A 21,067-nucleotide genomic window follows, 5' to 3' on the forward strand; every position below is an offset into this window, starting at 1 on the left:
CTTCTAAAGGAGCGAGCCACCAGGGACCCTAATCTTATCTAAGATTCTCCATTGAGATCTATACCTATTGTGACCCGAATCTATCAAAGACCTCTCTCCACTGATTTTTGAACCTATATCCCAGTTGGATGTCAGGTTTACACAATCTCCTAATCCCTAACTGTATGCAGATGTGGTCAGGCATGAAAGGCAGTTTATGTGATTAAAGGATACAGAGATAGAGATCGATAAGAAGGGTCTTTGAGAAAAATTCAAAATACAAAATTGTTTTTCATACTTTGAAAACCCCACATGTTTGTAGACTCTAATTGTGTTTTCCCATTTTTTTTCTCCATCTGTCAAATGTCTGGATAGAGTAAAAATGAAATGAATCCCCTTTTATTTTTCATCTACATTGTAATCCAAAGGCTGTCCAGTAAAAGCTGTTAGTAAATCACTTGGTCAGTTCTCCCAACAAAACAGTCTTTAAGTAATACAGTATATCAACCTATCTTTTGACATTTTCATTTTTCGTTCTTGACATTTTTCTCTTAAAAAAAATAATAGTGTTGTCTCTGTTATCTTTTCTTCAGGATCCATGAACCAAATACCAGCTATCAACTCTCTTGTAGAAAAGCTATCCAGATTCAGAAACCAAAGATGTAGATGTAAAGCCCTGTTCATCTGTCTATGTAACACCGAGGAGGAGAAGGGTGGATCAGCAATGGTGGTGGTTCAAGAACAGCTTGACAAATATTACATTTCTTCCATTCTCTGTGTTACTTGGGTGGGATGCATTTTAGAATGATTACTTTGAAAAGCATAATTAATAAATTCCCCTCTGTTCTAACCTACCAGAACTGATGATTCATTCAGCTGTAATTATTAAGTATGAACATGTTCCAGACACTGTACAGTTTTTAAAGAAAAGAGCCAGAATGGTAAATACAAATTTAAATTAATATTTTGAGTAGCCCTATTGTGTGGAAATAAATGTCTTCTTGCATTCTATTATTGTTTATGCTACTTTCAATGGTCAATTAGGTAAGAACCTTTAAAGTGAATTGAAATAAATTGTAATGACTACTACTAGATAGTTTCATAGAACAATGAAATAGGATGCTTATTTCTTTTAGAATTAAAGGAATTTTTATAGCAAAATAAAAACTATTTGTATATTATCAAGTACTAAAACTGGTCATATTAACATTATTATTATTATTATTTTGGTTTGGAGACTAATAAATGACATCTAGATAACAATACTTTACCTATTATGAGCCCGCTGTAGCCCCTAACCAGGGAGAAATGTTAATGTAACTCTTAGGATTTGTGAAATATTGGGATTTCAGATAATTATCTATGATTTCCCTTTGTTGAATAAACATAATTGGCAGGGTTATGCCACAATGGGCATTGTATTTATGTATATAGTGTCCATCCTGGCTAAACCCCTAGATTATGGACAATAGTTTGGAAGTTTAAAATCAAAATTTGAATTAGATAAGGACTTTAATTATGGAAAAAGCTCTCATTATTGGATTCAATGTTTAGTTATAAACCAAATTACCATTACTCAAAGTGACTCTAATTAGGAACATCTATTAATTACGAATTGTATAAATGAGAATGTTAATGGTTTCTCTTTGAAACACAGGGAGTTTTTGAATGTGTTTATTAATCCTTTCTTTACTGACAAAGATAACTCAATCTCCCACTTTGACATTCTGTCCTCTTTGGCTCAAAGTACTGAGTTGCAACCTGTTGTGACTTGTACCAAATAAAGTGTCTTTGCAAAGAATACATTTTCTGAATAGCTTTAAATGTCCTGCCATTTCTGTGAATATAATGACAATAGCACATATCATACTTGTTGTGTTTAAAAATCTATGTTAGACAATAAGCAACTATCTCCCAAACAGAAGTATTAACCCAGTTGTGAAAAACCATAAAAGTTCACACATAACCAGCAATAAATGCACTGAAACTGGAAACAGTTACATTGTGAGATGCATGCAAAGGAGATGGGAAAAACAAAAGATTTGGGAAAAGGGTCTGCAATGATGGGAACATATAAAACTTGGAACCAAATCAGGAGGAAGTGAATTTTGAGCTGCACTTTGAAATGGTCACAATTAGGGAAGAGCGGTAGAAAACCCAAACTGGAAAAGTGGCCCCCAAATGACTTGGTGACAGAGGCTGGCAAAGCATATTAAAAACTGTGTGCATTTGCCTGACTAAAGTAATAAAATTGACTAGAGGGGAAGGCAGGAGTCTATTAAGAATCTGTTCATTAGTTAAAGGATTTTTAACATTATAGAAGAAATTACTAATGCTTCAGGGATTACTAAGCAAGTACATGATGGAAATAGTTTTTTTAGAAGATAGTCACTGCAGCAATCTGAAGAAAGATGAGAGCTGCAAGCTCTGGTAAGATACCAAGGACACTATGAACAGATGAGTGGTTCTCCAAGTGTGGCTTGCAGATTCTCAAGGGTTCCTAGACACTTGCAGGGGGCTCACAATATTATTATTATAATGATACTAAGATATTATTTTCCTTCTTCACTGTGTTGACATTGGCACTGATGTTGAAAAAGCCATGGTGGGTAAAACTGCAGGTTCTTTCTCAGGAATCAAATCAGTTACAGCAAACTGTTCTAGTAATCTAGCGGTATATTCTTCACCAATTGAATACACTCCCTTCCTTGGCCTGCCACCCCTCCAAAAATATATAAATCTCAACACTTGAGTACATACATGTCTTTTTACTATTTGGCATGACTAGATGGGACATATGCATAAAGCACTTCTCTCCGGCATAACAAAGTGTGACAGCGGTCTTGAAGAAAGCACTTGTGACAGTGTTTGCATTTGTAAGCTGACTTAGTCACTGTTTCCAGAGAATATCATCATGTTTTACTGGGAAGAACAACTAACAGACTCTGATGATCAGACTTGGAATTTGGCAGACATTTCTCGAAAATAAAATAAGTGTGCCTGTCACTTAAAGGAACACAACTGACAGTATTTATTGCCAGCAATAAAAGTTTGAACTTTCAAGTAAAATTAGAATTTTGAAAAACTTGTATCTCTCACTGTGAGTTTGACAGCCACCCAATGCTTAAAGACTTTTCTGATGAGACTGGTGAAATTAACATGCAATTTTGTAAATCTACTATTGCATAATTGATTTCTGCATAATAGAAATCTGCAAATGATGCATTATTTTCCAAATAATAAACATATGATGTCACTGACTCATGCATGGGTAAACAATCCATTCAAAGTGTAAGGGGACCAAATGGCTTTTAGTGTAACAGAGTACAAATTGGTTGATAATAGTTTCAGATTCCACATTGCAATTAATCTTTAAGAAATTACCACTTGATAAATCTTGATGTTATTATCAAAGAAGAATATTCAGGATTATCTAAAAAGTTCATTAACATCATCTTCCTCTTTCCAACGATACATCTATGTCAGACTGGATTTTCTTCATATTGTTCAACCATTTTGCAACAGATTGAATGCAGAGTCAGATATGAGAACCCAGTTTTCTTTTATAATGCCACACATTAACAAATTTGCAAACATGTAAAACAATGCTACTCCTCTATGTATACTTTTTGAAAATAGAGTTATTTTTCATAAAATATATGTTTTATGTTAACATGTAATGGGTTTATTATTTTTAAATGAATAAGTATTTTAAATTTTCTACATTTTAATTTCTAATGTGATAAATATTTACAGATATAACACACATAAAGAGAAAGCTCTTTGACATCCTCAATAATGCTTAAAAATATAATGGGGTCATAAGGCCAATTTGAGGCTGAGTAAATAGTAAAACTGGAATGAAGGCTCCAACTGTATAGATGAAGATGAAGAGGCACATGGGACATGCTTGTTTAATAATTTGCATTATATCACCCCATCCTTTTGATCTCTCTCCTAAAACCAAAATACCCCTTCCCTTTTTTGGGCTATATACATGATTCTCACATTATTTTCTTTTCATAAAAAGCAAAACAGACTTCATCAGAGCCTATCTGTGTTGAACAGGTTCTACAAAGGAAGCTTACAGAAACTAAAAGTCTAAGAAAGCAAAAAGATTGAGGTTAAACATATAGGAATGCTATATATTAGACTTCTTTTATCTGATAATCTCTTACAGTGAAATCAACTGTTTTCTGTGTGAAAGTCGTATTTGCTAACAAAAGCTTAATGCTTGGTAACATTATAAGAACATTTATATCCAATTACAAAATTATTTTGCCCCAGGTAACTGGAAAGGGCACTTGGTCTGCATTTTCTCCAGTGAGGAAGATGCATAAGGAATGCATGTCACACGAACCTGTGAGCAAAGTTATAGGCAGTGCCATCAAGGAGGCTTTTATTTTCAAACTAAAGGTGTTACAACTTAACATATGGCTGCTCTTCAGACTTCTGTGAAAACTAAGGAAAAGTCACAGGCCTGAAAGAGGATAAACTTGAAGAATTCTTGCCATAACAACAGAAGAGGAAATGAAGGAGAGTTTAGATAAATACAGCAGTAACAGTACAACCCCAGGATTTGCAAAACTGTTAGTGGAGGCCAGTACTATGTTGTCAATAGTCTTGTAGAATTTCAGGTTGGTCACCTGAGGCCTTTGAAAATACACATAATATTGACCTTAAAGTTAAGATTTGCACAAATATTTCCCATTTGCAAAACATTTCCCCATCTATACTCTCATTTGACCCCCGTTGCAAGTGGTAAGGAAGATACTGTCATTATCCCTTGTTCAGAAATGCAGAGCTGAGGCAAAGTTAAGTGACTTGTGAAAGTCAAGGCTAGTCAGTGATGTTGCAGAGATTTAAACCCAGACCTTTACTTGCTGAACCTTGTATAAACACATTACAAGAAAATTTACAGCTCCCTTTCTTTATTTGTATTTGCAGAATTAATTCTGGGAAATTTTGAACCTTACAGGAAGTAGATACAAACATATCTCTTCTGTTCTCATTTGTACTTATCCCAGGCCAAGCAACTGACATATTTTGGAACATTTTAAGTACATGAATGCTTTTAATACCCCAGTGAGAATTTACAGAGGAAGAGGCTGCAGAAAGGCTAAGTCATTTGTTTAATAGAATCATCTTACAATAACATAGGAATAGATCCACCCATGAGGAGTGTCTGTGCAGCCAACTTGCCATCTTGAGGACTGGATCAAAATGGACATTTCCTAAAGGCCATACTTAGCATGTTAGCACCCTCTGCACTACTTTTCAAGAAACACAGGGAAATCAAAAGCAGGGAAGCAAACCAACAAAAACTGATAGATTTACCTTCTAAAGACATTGTTGCATAAGAATACCACTCCATTTCATTAATATACTGCTTCCTTGAGACCAGAAACCAAGATGGCGACATAGGTAAACACCTAAACGCTGCCTTGCACAAAAATTTCAAAACTACAACTAAAAGACAAAACAGACATCATCCAGAACCACAGGAAGGTTGGCTGAGTGGAAATTCTACAACTAGAAGGAAAGAGAAAAGCACACTGAGACTTACAGGAGCTGTGGAAGGCAGAGGTATGAAGGCGCACGCTCGCGCGCAGAGAGGGCTGGCAACTGAGTATGTGGCTGGCTTTCTCAATCAGGAGGGAGACAAAAGCTCCCAACTGCTCTGAACTCCAGTTCCAGGTGAGACTCTGGGGACCCAGACTCATACGGGGAGAAACTGAACTGTCTGGCAGCGGGCGAAACTTGAGGGCGGCTTTCTCTCAGAGGTGCTTGCAGCGATTACCATGGGATACTGAGAACCAGGGGCCTCTTAGGGCAGGGCTGACTGGAAACCATCGCTGTTTGCTCCGCCCTGAGATCCTGCTCCAGGAAGCCATTGCTTTTCGCTCCACCCTGAGACTCAGCCCCATCCAAGCTGAGTGCAGAGGCTTTTGCATATGAATGGCCTGATCCTTTGAATTTTAAACTTACCTAACAAACTGCAGCTGAGTCAGTGAGATCCAGAACATCCAAAAGAAGGCCCAAGGCTCCACAGCAGCTTGCATTGCTTCACAGCTGGGCCTCATCTGGGCACCTCCAAAACCCAAACAAAGAAGAGGAATCTGCAGATCTCTCCAGAGCTCCTACTGGGTGGCCTCAGGCAGAGGCTAAATTAGCACCTCCTTGGAGATCCAAGAGCCAGTGTACCCAGGGGTCAGAGTAGGACCATCCAGATTACAACTCCTCAGATCCACAAGGGACACACTCAGGGGGCAGACTCAGTGAGCACCAAAGCCCCACTGAAGCAAGTATTGTCTCATAACAGTGTCTCCAGCACAGAAGTTCTCCCATTGTAGACACAGCTGATCCTCACAGTCAATTGGCCTGGAGGTCAATTCCCCCCAGTGATACCAACAACAATCAAGACTTAACTACAACAAGACTGTGCACACAGCCCACAAAGGGGTGCACCAAGAGTGTCCACCTCAAGTAACTGGGGAGGCTGAGCCACTGGGCTCTATAGGACACCTAGCACACAAAGCCACTCTATCAATACAGGGAAGCAGCCAAAATGCGGAGACAAAGAAACAAGTCACAAATGAAAAAAATGGAGGAAAGAAAACTACTGGATATAGAGTTCAAAACCACGGTGATAAGGTTTTTCAAGAATTTTCTTGAAAAGGCCGATACATTTAGTGGGACCCTCGAAGATATGAAAAAAGACCAACTAGAAATTAAGCATACACTGACTGAAATAAGAAATAATATACAGAGATCCAACAGCAGACTAGAGGATTGCAAGAATCAAGTTAAAGATTTGAAATACAAAGAAGCAAAAAACACCCAACCAGAAAAGCAAAAAGAAAAAAAAAATCCAAAAATATGAAGATAGTGTAAGGAGCCTCTGGGACAACTTCAAGTGTACCAACATCTGAATTATGGGGGTGCCAGAAGAAGAGAGAGAGCAAGATACTGAAAACCTATTTGAAGAAATAATGACAGAAAACTTACCCCACCTGGTGAAAGAAATAGAGTTACAAGTCCAGGAAGCATAGAGAACCCCAAACAAAAGGAATCCAAAGAGGACCACACCAAGACACATCATAATTAAAATGCCAAGAGCAAAAGACAAAGAGAGAATATTAAAAGCAGCAAGAGAAAAACAATTAGTTACCTACAAGGGAGCACCCATACGATTGTCAGCTGATTTCTCAACAGAAATTATGCAGGCCAGAAGGGAGTGGCAAGAAATATTCAAAATGATGAATAGTAAGAACCTACAACCAAGATTACTCTAGCCAGCAAAGCTATCATTCAGAATTGAAGGTCAGATAAAGAGCTTCACAGATAAGAAAAAGCTAAAGGAGTTCATCACCGCCAAACTAGTATTATATGAAATGCTGAAAGATATTCTTTAAGAAGAGGAAGAAGAAGAAAAAGGTAAAGATAAAAATTATGAACAACAAATACACATCTATCAACAAGTGAATCTAAAAATCAAGTGAATAAAAAATCTGATGAACAGAATAAACTGGTGAATATGAATCATGGGTATAGAAAGGGAGTGGACTGACAATTCTTGGGGGAAAGGGGTGTGGGGGGTGCGGGAAGAGACTGGATAAAAATTGTATACCTATGGATCCTATGGATGAGGACAGTGGGGGGGGGGGGATAAGGGAAGAGGGTGGGGTGGGAACCAGGTGGAGGGGAGCTATGGGGGGAAAAAGAGGAACAATTGTAATAATATGAACAATAAAGATTTATTACAAAAATATATAGTGCTTTCTTATTTACTAGAGGGCCAATGCACAAAATTTGTGCACTGGGGGAGGGGGTTGTCCCCCAGCCCAGTCTGCACCCTCTCCAATCTGGGACCCCTTGGGGGATGTCCAACATCCCTCTCACAATCCGGAATGCTGGCTCCCAACCGCTCGCCTGCCTGCCTGCCTGATTGCCCCTAACTGCTTCTGCCTGCCAGCCTGATAACCCCCTAACCACTCTCCTGCCAGCCTGATTGACGCCTAACTGCTCCCCTGCTGGCCCGATTGCCCCCAACTGCCCTCCCCTGCCTGCTCGATCGCCCCCAACTGCCCTCCCCTGCTGGCCCGGTAATCCCCAACAGCCCTCCCCTGCCAGCCTGGTCACCCCCACAGCCCTCCCCTGCCGGCCCAGTCACCCCTAACTTCCCTCCCCTGTCAGCCTGGTCACCCCCAACTGCCCTCCCCTGCAGGCCTGGTCCCCCCACAACTGCCTCCCCCTGCCAGCCTGGTCACCTCTAACTGCCCTCCCCGGCAGGCCTGGTCCCCCCACAACTGCCCTCCCCTGCCAGCCTAGTTGCCCCCCAACTGCCCTCCCCTGCAGGCCTGGTTGCCCCCAACTGCCCTCCCCTGCCAGCCTGGTCACCCCTAACTGACCTCCCTTGCCCAGCCATCTTTGACCACATGGGGGCGGCCACCCCTAACTGACCTCTCCTGCTGGCCATCTTTGACCACATGGGGGCGGCCATCTTGTGCAAGGGCATGAGGGTCAATTTGCATATTACATCTTTATTATATAGGATAAACCATTTTTATATTAATGAGTTAATGGGAAGGAAAGATAAAAGCTAAATGGATACTGACTTCAGAGATAAGACTAAACTAAATTGTTAGAAGAGAAAGAGTGGAAGCTAGAATGAGACACAAAACATCAAGCAAGATGACTGTAAATTAAAATGCAGTCAATTTGAATATAAATGTAGAAGATGACATGTTTGGCTGAAAAGCCATGGAATGAATGGCATTGTATAATGGAGACAATATAAAAATCCTGTAGGTGGAATTATTTTAATCAATCTATTGCAAGCTCTGTATAATGAAAATATTAAAATATAATCAGGAAAGTTTGTAAATATCCTATCTAATAAAGAGGGAATATGCTAATTGACCATCATGCCCTCACAAAGATGGCAGCACCCACAGCCAATAAGGAGGGAATATACTAATTGCCACGCCCTCAAAGATGGCAACACCCACAGCCACAAGATGGTGGTGCCCAGTCCCTCAGCCCCGCTGGGGTGGCAGGCGCGTGCCTGCCTCCAGAGTCCCCCAGTCCCCTCAGCCCCCAGCTCACCAGGGCCGACTGACGCGCAGGCAAGCCTCAGATGGCGGCTCCCCAGCAGCTCAGGGCCACTTGAGGCTCTGGTAACCAGGGCTGGCCGAGGCTTGTGCTGCTGGCAGTGGCAGCAGCAGAAGTGTGATGGGGCTTTGCCTTCCCCTGATCGCCGGTTGCCTCCTGCCCCTGAGGGCTCCTGGACTGTGAGAGGGTCGAGCCAGGCTGAGGGACCCCCCTCCAGTGGATGAATTTTCATGAACCGGGCCTCTAGTATTTAATATAAAGAGTATGATCTTTTTAATTACATATTTTGCTACTTGGACAGGCAACTTAAGGAATCCAATCCAGTTTTAGGATCTCTCTCCCTTCCTCTTTCTCTTTGAAATCAATTTAAAAAAATACCCCCAGAAAACAAATCTCACAAATATCTGTAATGCTTGAAGCTCATATCTCCTCTAAGCATTTTAATTATCCTCAAAGTTGTGGAAAATAAGGTCCCAAAAGGTCTATTTTCACAGGATTTTTCAAATTGTCTACTTAATTGAGTATCTGTTGGGGTTCAAAAAGGATATTTTAAAAATAATAGTTTCCTCTGCCCTGGCCAGTGTGTCATCATCCATGCACCAAAGGTCACCAGTTAGATTCCTGGTCAAGGCACATGCCCAAGTAGCAGGCTTGCTCCCCTGTTAGGGTGCATGCGGGAGGCAGCCAATCAATGTTTCTCTCTCTCATTGATGTTTCTCTCCCTTTCCCTTCCTGTCTCTCTAAAAATCAATAAAAACATATTTTAAAAATAAGAATAGTTTCCTCTATGCATATGTATAATTTATTGGTATTATTACCATTGAAAATAATCTATATTTGTTGGGACTGAAATAAAATACAAATCCGATATATTTTGAGATACAGGAATGGCTTCAAGAAATTTACTTAGATTTAAAGGTGAGAAAACTGAGGCAAAGGGAAGTTACTTGTGAAATTCAAGGCTAGTAAGCGATGAAGCAAAGATTCAAACCCATGCCTTTGGTTATTTTAGTTTTTTACATTTGACTCATAATTATCTTGATGTTTATCATTTAATTTCCAAGTATTTGAAAGGATTTTCTAGATATCTTACTTATTGAGCCTTATTTTAATCTCTGATAGTACCCCTTTCCTGAGGTCCACTTTGATATTTAACATAGGCAAAATTGACATAAACACAGGTTTTAATGGTTGCTGTATGGTATATAAACTTTCTTCCCTTTAAACCTATGTCTTTTTGTAGACAACATATAGTTGGATCTTTTTATGTAATCTAGATTGGCAATCACTGTCTTTTAAATGCAATGTTTAATTAATGTATGATTAATGCAATTATGAATATGGTTTGGTTCAACTCTACTATCTTTTTATTACATTCCAATTTCCCACTTGATTACTCCCTTCCTACTTATTTTGTTACTTATTCTTTAGTATACAATCTTAAGCCAATTATTGGCTTTCTAGCTCTACTTTTTATATTTTTTAGTTATTCAAAGGATTATAACATGCATCCTTAATTTAACACAGGCTACTTAGAGTTAATATTGTACTACTTCCTTTAAGAAACTTAGTAATAAAATTTCATTTGTGCTCCCTCCCTTGGGCCTTTGCGGTATTGAGGTCCAATATTTCCCACTGAAATAATGTAATCATATTATTTATTGTTTTTACTTTAGATAATATGATAAAATGCTATTATTTTCCTTTAAATACTCATTCTTCTTTAAATACACTTTGAAAAGAAAAATTGTGTTTTATATTTACTTATTTACCATTTCTAGTGCTACTCATTCCTTTTTGTAGATCCAAATTTCAATGTATTGTAATTTACTTCAGCTTGAAATATCTTCTTTAGCTTTCCTCCAAGTGTAGATCTGATTAAGGTTAATTTAAAAACTTTTATTTATATAAAGATATATTTATCTTACTCTTATTTTTGAAGAATATTTTTACTGAATATAGAATTCTGGCTTGACATCACTTATTTTTCTTTCACCACTTTAAAGTTGTTCTGTTGCATTTTGGTCTCCATTATTTCCAATTAAAAGTCACCTGTTATTTGTATCATTGTTCCTTTGTATGTAATGTGTTGTTTATCTTCTACTGCCTTCAATATTTTCTCTCTGTCTTGGGTTTTCAAAGAGTTTCATTATGATGTTCCTAGATGTGGTTTTCTTTGTATTTATACTAGTTGGAGCTAAATGTCTTCCTTTTTTTTTTTTTAACCAAATTTGGAAAATTCCCTTTGAGACTTAAATCACATGTAGACTAGATTGCTTGTTACAGTACTTTAGAATAGGTCACTGAAGCATTGGTTAATTTTTTAAAATCTTTTTTTACTCTTTGTTCTTCATATTGGGTAGTTTCTATTAATTTGTCTTAAGCTTCACTAAACTTATCTTTAGCAATCTCCAATCTGATTTTTTAAAATTGATTTGAGAGAGAAATATAGATTTGTTGTTCTACTTATTTATGCATTCATTGGTTGATTCTTGTATGTGGCCTAAGGATTGAACTCACAACCTTGACATATCAGGACGATACACAAACCAACTGAGCCACCCAGCTAAGGCTCCAAACTGATGTTAAGGTCAATCAGTACATTTTTTATTTTGGATATTGTATTAATCTATACAAAATCTCTATTTGATTATTTTCTACAGTTTTAATTTTTCTGTTAAGAGTCTCATCCTCTCTTCACTTATTATGACTACGTTTGGGTAGGTCTGTTTGGGCTTTGGAGCTTGATCCTAAGGTGTAGTCCTTTCTGAGGACATGGTCATTACTCAAAAAGCATGGGGTCTCAACTGAATGTCTGAGGTACTCAGTGAGGGTCTCTCTGGGGTCTCAACTGAATGTCTGAGGTACTCAGTGAGGTCTCTGCATGGGTACTCCAACATCATCTAGCACTGCAGCTCCTCTAATATTTCCATTTAGCATTTAGACCTTTAGTAGGGAATCTCTGCTACATGAGTCTCACTACTCACATTGGTTAAGAATGTGCAGTAAATCCTCATGTAGACTTCTAACCATAACTTCCTTACATAGCAACCTCTTCTTTGGCCAATTGCCCTATAAATTACAACTTTTTTTGGCAGTGTAGTATCCTAATCTCTATATCCTCAACTCAGCAAGACAGTAGTTTAATTTGATCTCCATCTCCCTGAATTAAAGCAGGAAAATAACACACGTAAAAAGTTGAGAAAACTGTGGGGCTCACGATGTGTATTTCCCTTCTCTCAGGGATTAGAGGACTGCTGTGACCATTGTCCAATGTCTGAACACAGTTTTCTCATATCTTTTGTCCAGTTTTTTATAGCAGGAAGGTAGGTTCAATATCAGTAACTCATTTAGGGCTGGAATAAAAAAAAATACATGGGTTTGGATTTAATTTTTTTGAAACCCTGTGAGATAGTATTTGTGAAGTAGATACTATTATTATAACCCAATTTTGTAAAGAATTAAATTCAGACTAATATTGAGTAGAGGAGTCAGAATTTGAATCTCAGTCAAATTCCAGACTCTGTGCTGATTCCATATACTGTGCTGCCTCTGTGAAATGAAATTGTGCTTATTTCCTTCATAGTATTTATCACACTCTTTTCTCATAGATGTATTAATATTTATTTGTTTAACTTTGCTATTTTTCTGCTATGTATAAATACCATATATTTCCTGTTTAAAACTGCCTCCTCACTGCCTAGCAAGGTGATTGGTAGGAAGTCAATAACTATTTGCTGAATGAATGAATGAATGAATGAATGTAGATGCTGCCATTATAAAAAAATTTTTGAAAATAGAATCTTTTTCACATAACTGATATTTGTATTTCATCTTGCTTGCCACATTGTGGCATCAAAATTCTGCAACAAAGAACAAACAAAAATCTAAAGGTGAGAAATATTCAAACAAGTGACATACATGATTAGAATCTTTACAATTATATACATCAAGATATAATTATATGATGGAAAAGAGTTACAGCAGAATTTTTACTCTTGATAAGACAGCAGTAATTAGAAATCAGCCTGGTATGTTCAAAATATCTACTGATAAATGACACGAGTTAATGAAGTCAGTACAGAGTTTATATATTTGACTGGTGAATCTAGGTGTCACTCCCCCCCGCCCCAAGTGTCACTTTTGATTAAAGTGGGGAGAAAAAAGATGCCCAGGTTTGCCACTTTGAATATAAAATTAACAAAAAGAAAAAACTATTTTTGCTAATAATTATTTCCAGAGACTTTGTATCATGTATTATCATATTTTAAATGTCAACACTAAACTAATTATTTTTAAAATGTATCTTTGTTGAACTTAAAACTGTAAAGTTATGGTTCTCATAGTCTTCTACACGACAAAACAACATGCATTTATTCTTATCAGAAACAAAACTATATGATAGTTTTAAGCTAATTTTGTGTTAACAAATCTCTGAAAGATATGCTGTAGACTTCACATTTCCATAAAATTAAAGAAAGGATGCTTCAGCAAATGCAAATAAATGCAAAAAGGAATATTTTGATCCATGATTAGAATCAATCATCACAATATGATAATAATACAAAAGCAAAATTTTGCATTCAGAGTATAACTAATGGTTGTAAGCTATTTATAGACTGAGTATCCCGACTAATCAATTTAGATATACATTGATTGTATTTCAATATCTGCTTTTAAATCTGAGCTCTTTGAAAACATTTTAATAGAATTATATACACTCACTTCCGCCGTTCCGCAATATGACAAGCCTAGCAAAATGATTTATTTCATTTGGTGCATTATTAATTGTATGTATTGACTATTTAACCTCTATTTATTTATATTTCTTACTTAATGTTCAAGTTATAAACAGAAGCAGAAATTATTGTAAAGTAGAAAAAAAATTTACAAGAGTTTATTCTAGCAAATAGGGAAGATGATTTTACTATTCAGCATTATGTATCCTCCCTTCAGTAATTTTCAAGGTCTTGAAAGAGCACTCTTAGTTTTAAAATAAAAGTTTTTAAGTCTAAATAATAAACTTATTGAAGATAATCCTTGTATCCTCATGAATAATAGCTTTTAATTGTTTCTTTTTTATTTATTTTTTATTTTTATTGATTTCAGAGAGAAAGGGTGAGGGAAAGAGAGATAGAAACATCAATGATGAGAGAGAATCACTGATCGGCTGCTTCTTGCACTCCCCCTACTGGGGATTGAGCCTGCAACCCGGCCATGTGCCCCTGACCAGAATCAAACCTGGGACCCTTTAGTCCGCAGGCCGATGCTCTATCCACTGAGCCAAACCAGCTAGGGCAATTGTTTCTCTTTTTAAATTAAATTTTATTGGGGTGACATTGGTCAATTTGGATTTTAGTGGAATGTTTGATCCATGTTCATTTCTTATAACACTGAATATAATTTTGACCTGACCATACCAATTGGAACCCTTTTATTATTGTAAGTATTTTGAAAATTTATCAAACCATTCTGCTATCCAGGAGATATTTTTTTCTTAAAGTGTAGGCCATGTTAGTGGTCCTGTTTATGTGTAGTGAAAGCCATGGAGAAGGTGATATATAATTACTTTTTAGTGGGCTTCAATTCATTATTGCTTACATATGTCTATAGATTTTTCTGAGCTAGTCCCAATTTCAAATATTTTCCTCCAAATGCTCACAAGTCACCCAAGTAGCCCAGAAATCCCAATAGTTTGACATACTAAAATACATGTTACATTTTCGATATTGGTTATTTTAAGTGGAAGTGGAATATAATTCTTGGACAGGCCATATGTCTTGATACTGGGTTTGGAAACTATAGGGAACTGAATTTTCTTTCATTGTCAAAGAAAATATGCCTTAGGTTCTGTAGTTTATTTACTCAGAAAAATATCTTTCAAGTAGGTTATCTTGTGAATTTCAAAGTGATTTTGTTGTCTGCAGGTTCTTGATGTCAGTCTTAAGCCTACAAGCTTGAGGTCTCCTCTGGGCTGTGAAGAATTTTGGGTAGAACTTTCTCATCTTTGTGGATGTGGAGTTGTAAGTGACTTTTACCAGGCTGGCAGATCTCCTGCTTACACAATAGGTCATAATATGATTGATAGTTATGTTTCCTAGTGGTTATTAACAGGGCAGGCATTTTTCTTTCATGTTGGTATTAGTTTTGCTGTTTGTATCCAAAAGAATATAGGCTGTGAGATCAGAGAATGGACAAGACAAATGTTCTAGGTAAATTGCTCTAAGTCAGGCAGGGAGGGACAGAGACATCATAATTCTAAGGAAAGAGTTATTTGAAAGGCATAACAGAATCACTTTATCTTTGATGTAGATTAAACTGATTATTACCCAGGAGAAGAAGAGCAAGGCTTTTAAGAAACAGGCCACAGAGAGGAATAATTTCACAGAAAAAAATAGGCCTGGGGATTCTAAGAAGTCACAAGATAATGTAACAATACAGAGTTATGAAGAGTAATAAAAATATATAAGAGAACAAACTTTTAAGGACATAAGTAAAAAGTGTTTCATACCTTTGGACAGCTCTCATGCCCTGAATAGTGTCCTTTGATTAGCTGTGTTATCACCAAAAAATAAGCGACAAACTTCCAAGCTTTTCTCAGGCTTCCCTTCCACCGTTTTCCATATTTTGGGCAATTTTGGAAATCCTCTCATCTTTCAGTATCTCCTCCCTTAGTTACTTTATTGTCTCCCTTCTTTCTTCCTGCAGAAATTTGCTACCACAGTTATTTGTCTTTGTATTTTATCCTGCATTATGAAATAGTCATTTATGTCTATTTCTTTCATTAGGTTTTTTTTTAAAACAATATTTTATTGATTTTTTTACAGAGAGGAAGGGAAAAGGATAGAGAGTTAGAAACATCAATCAGCTGCCTCCTGCACACCCCCTACTGGGGATGTGCCTACAACCAAGGTACATGCCCTTGACCAGAATTGAACCTGGGACCCTTCAGTCCGCAGGCTCTATCCACTGAGCCAAACCGGCTAGAGCTCTTTCATTAGGTTTTGAGATGCCTTTTGTGGTGTCTATGATTGTCTAGCTTAACATAACTCAAGTAATGAAGAAATGTTTTTCTGTTTTGTCTTTAAGTGGAATGGGAATTGATAATACAAGTTGACAGAATAGCCTCTGTTTGCATAGATAATACTTACTTGTGGTTATTAATATTTTACTTTACCTATGCGCATGATTCAAAGCAAGGTCAGGTTTCCTCATCCGTAGATAGCATATAACAAGCTTCGTCTCAATAAAACTTGCCACACTTGCTATATCTTCAGCAGATGCTTCAAATGGTTTTCCCAGAACTGCCCCTTTGCTGCAAAGCTTAAAAACACACACACAATACTTTAAATATCCTAATAATATTGGGATATAATTTATCTTTTAAATAAGTAAAACACATATATGTACACACACTTTTACCAAACTGCAAGTAAAATATTAGTGTTTTGATTTTAAATTAAATAAATAGTTTCTGTTCACTATTATATGACTATAATGGAAAATAAGTAACACATTTTACTGTAAAATGCTTCCTGTAAAATATTTTAGAAGTATGATATATTTTAAAGAATTGTCATTTGCTAGGAATGTCTGTTTTAAAAATAAAGCACACAATAAGCAAAGACATTAACAGAAAACCAGGTATAAATCATATTAAATACCAGTGCTTTTATGAAAACCCAGCTGAGCAATGATCTAGCACACTATCAAGTTTGATTTAATATAATAAGAGGTATCGGAAGTAAACTCCTAGGAGCCATTAACATGATCAGTGATTAATTTGAGTCTGAATCATATTCTCTAGGATGTTATTGAAAGAAGAGAAGTAAAAATTTATTAGAATTTATTGGCAGAGGCCACAGTATCTGCAAAACATGGCAAGAATGTGGAATTCTTAATAAAAATTCCAGGAAGTCAATGGTTTCTGGACACTATGAATAAACTACAGAGAAAAAAAACAAAAATTTTTGGAGAACCCCAAACACTAAGACGTGTCAATAATATGACAAGGGTAGATCAGCACTTTCTACCCCCACCTCAGAATTTTCTACTGTTCCTTCGATTCAAGGATGATGGGGAAGAAAAAACGCCACCTTCTGTTTAGGGACCTTATTCAGGATATCTGCATCTTTGTTCTTTTCTATTGTGTAGTTTTGTTTGCTATTATATCACAGTATTCAAATTCTAGAACTTCTTCTTTTTTAAATTTTATTTTATTGTTTAAAGTATTACAAATAGTAGTACATATGTCTCCTTTTTTTTCCCCATTGACCTTCCCCCGGCCTCCCCTACTCCCGGGCATATGCCCAAATTCTAGAACTTCTTGAATGATTTTTATCTTCTAAATAAAATTGGCGTTATCTTTTCCAAGTCTTAAATACCCAAACTTCCTGGACTCTTGATACAAAATTTTACAGAAACAGCAAAGAAACAAACAAGCCACACATTTTATATATTCTTTGCCCCTTCCTTTCTGTACTCTTTAATATGGTGGAACAGACAAACTTTTGTTCCCAAGCACACTTATTGTGCGATGAATGTGGGCCATTTAGGGAGGAGTTGTGGAGTAGCTTCCACGAGGGCATTCAGATCCTACAGAGCAAGAGGAAGCCAACCTTCAGACTTAATAATATTAAAGGCTTTGTCTATGACCACCAAAACCAAGTGAAGAATAGATGCCTTATCTTCTAATGTCTGCAGTATTTTCTACTTCTATGAGACTCAAGGCCAGAAAAGAAATAAAAATAATCAATCTTAGCACACTGAAGGGAGTACTTCATAAAACCAAACTGTAAGACAGCACTGAGAGACAAAGGTAATTTTTCAATTCACATTAAAATGGGAAGCAGGCAGCCTGCTGGGTAGATTTTTATGTATATTTGTAGTAATCTTGTTTTATCAATCAAGTATTGTAAGATAGAGAACTTTCTTGATTTTATCAAAGATTACTTTATTTGTTTTTACCAAAGTGGTATATCTCTGAAATAAGCTTTGAAATAAGGCAAATATGTAGAGAATATGTTGAATTTAAAGGTATAATTATAGGTAAATGTAGACAAAATACTGATATCATGATTACAAAAGAACAGTCCAGATATTTTACTGAATTTTAAAATTTCTATACAGACATTTGTAAAGACTGAGAAGTTAATTCCCTAGAAGGTGGAGGACTTTAATATGGTCTAAATTTGCTTGAATGTAGGAAAAATGATTTTGTTCAAGTTATAGTTGTCTAAGACTATATACTAAGTATTTAATGAACTACATTATGGAGATAAGGAAATAGACACTTTTAAACCACCTGCTATATCAGTGAGAAGACTTTGAGTTAGGAAAAATAATACTAGGTGTTAATTTTTTATTTTAATCAAGCATGGACAAATTAAAAGCATAATATTAAAGGGAAAAGGCAGTGAAAACCCTTATGGGTATAGTTGTTTCGATAAGGAGCTAGATATTGAGATTTTAATAGTAAAATAAAATCACAAGCACAAATTTTAATAAGAAAATACTTATTTTACAAACTATATTTGATAATTTTCTGAAAACTAGGTGATAATACTTTATGAAATACTTTATCTAAAGTTTTTCTTGTTATTTTAAGTAATAAATATCAAACCTATTTTCAGAAATTGTGGCACACAGGAATTTCAAGGTTAAAAACATAGATAAAAATAACATACATCCTACTAATAGCAGAAATAACCAATATTAAATATTACATTGTGGGTCCTATTCTTAAAAATTCCACACATTTTAAAAAATTAGGATCATCATTAGCAAGATTGATATTGCTAATAGGTTCTCCCTTAATTAAATATTGTGTGGTGAATGTTTGCTGACTATATTTCTTGGACATAATTTTGAGTGATCTCTTAAGATCTCAGAGAGAACAATAAATATTGAAAAACATGGCACCATTTGAGTTATTAAATATTAAATATCAACAAATTAGGATATATTATCCATCCAACCGGTAATTCTTAAGGTTTTTATATTGTTTTTGAATTAAACTATGGAGGATTTTAAAATATGAAAAGGCAGTATTCTTTTGGTTATTTTGAAAAAGTGAGATTAAGGAATAGAGGAAGTAAAATTCTAAAGAAATTAAAAATTATATATGTGTAAATTTTAAATTAGAAGCAAAAAGTAAAGAATTAAGTGATAGAATGAAATCAGAAATGTGGAGGACAATCTTTAAAAATGAAAGATATTAGAGAATTCATTACTAATGAATTTTTATAATTTCTAAAAGGTTTCCATGCACATAATTACATTTAGTATCTTATTATCTCCATGAAGCAGATAAAACAATCTTCTCCATTTGATAGGTATTAAAACCCATGCAAAAAAAAGATTAGTGATTAGCCCCAGTTAGTAGCAGAGGCTAGAACTAATTTTTTTCCAGTTTTGTTTTTAAATAAATCTTTATTGTTGAAAGTATTAAAATGTCCCCCTTTCCCCCATTGCCCTCTCTAACGCTCCTTTCCCCCTAAACCCTCACCATTCTACCATCTGTGTCCATGGGTTATGCACATACGCACATGAGTTCATTGGTTGGTCTCTCCCCCCCCCCCCCCCCACCCCCTGCATTCCCTCTGAGGTTGGACAGCCTGATGGATGTTTCCATGTCTCTGCGTCTATTTTTGTTCATCAGTTTATGTTGTTCATTAGATTCCACAAATGAGTGAGATCATGTGATATTTATCTTTCTCTGACTGGCTTACTTCACTTAGCATAAAAAGTAGATCCTCGCTTTACCTTGGAAATCCGTTCCTACGTAACGTGATTTTTGCCGTAAGTCGGAACCCACCTACATAAGCACCTACATCACTCACGTGGAGCACATACACAGCAGTAATGAAGTGAAACAGTAACAAAAATTTAAAAGAAAGCTAACCATTCCTGACCTTTACTTGTGGTAAATAAATAATAAAACACATAAAGCACATATGTACATACATCGAAATGACGGAACTTTTCTTTTTAATAAATAAATGGGAGATCGCGACGTAACCACGAAATGATGTACGTTGAGTCTGACGTAACCCGAGGACTGTCTGTGTCCTCTAGTTCCACCCATGCTATTGCAAATGGTAAGAGTCCTTTCTTTTTTACAGCTGCATAGTATTCCATTGTGTAGATGTACAACAGCTTTTTAATCCATCCATCTGTTGGTGGGCACTTAGGCTGTTTCTAAATCTTAGCTATTGTAAACTGAGCTGCTTTGAACATAGGGGTGTTTCTGAATTCTTGGGATATACTCTTAGGAGTGGAATCACTGGGTCAAATGGTAGTTCCATTTTTAATATTTTTTAAAGTGGAAAGTTCTCTTTATTCTACATCAGGCTCATCATCCTAAATTATTCTATTCTCTGTTAGAAGTTCAGTAGACCTTCTCAACAATTTACAATGAAAATATGACTTCTGGATTCTACCTGAGTTTAATATGCTTCCTTTTTTTCTCTTCTTCACTATGTAGGTTCTTTTCAAAGACCTGTGTTTGTGAAAAAGACTGATCTATGCCAAATGTTTGCTAGAGATTGGGTTGGTGGTTTCTTTTTGGTTCTCCTTGCAGGTCACGTTGGTGTTGTTAAACCTTGCATGTAGAAATTTCTTTGCCAGGAGAATTGGAGGGGAACAACACTAAATCCAAACAAACTTCAACCTCCAGAGTTCACTGCTTTCTTTCACCTTATCTTCAACTTCATATCTCAAGCTGAGATATGAATTGCTATTTATCAATTTCCATTTCCCAAGTGTTAAAAGGATTAACATTTTATGCATAGATAGGAAAAGAGAGGTACTAATAGTGGAGTTGGGGGATGAAGTAGCACTGAGAGTCCCAGAAATGAGTCTTTGAACAAAGTCAGAGACTGATGCTTTCTAGTTGCAAAAGGCCCGTGTCTCTGAATTGGGCATGAAATAGATATAGGTAATACTCTAATTTTTAATCATCTTTTCTTCCTTG

The 21,067-nt window shown here is 36.3% G+C and overlaps 1 protein-coding gene across 1 annotated transcript in view; it reads right to left on the minus strand.

Moving 5' to 3' along the window:
• SPATA16 (spermatogenesis associated 16) overlaps positions 1–21,067 on the minus strand; it is a gene marked incomplete at both ends in the record, with an annotated part of 163,049 nt that overhangs the window by 135,194 nt on the left and 6,788 nt on the right. The window contains 1 exon segment of the mRNA XM_079767270.1: positions 16,271–16,416. Coding sequence (XP_079623396.1) covers positions 16,271–16,416 — 146 coding nt within the window.

The sequence above is a fragment of the Cnephaeus nilssonii genome, assembly GCF_951640355.1.
Source record: "Cnephaeus nilssonii genome assembly, chromosome: 3".
Taxonomy (NCBI): Eukaryota; Metazoa; Chordata; class Mammalia; order Chiroptera; family Vespertilionidae; genus Cnephaeus; species Cnephaeus nilssonii.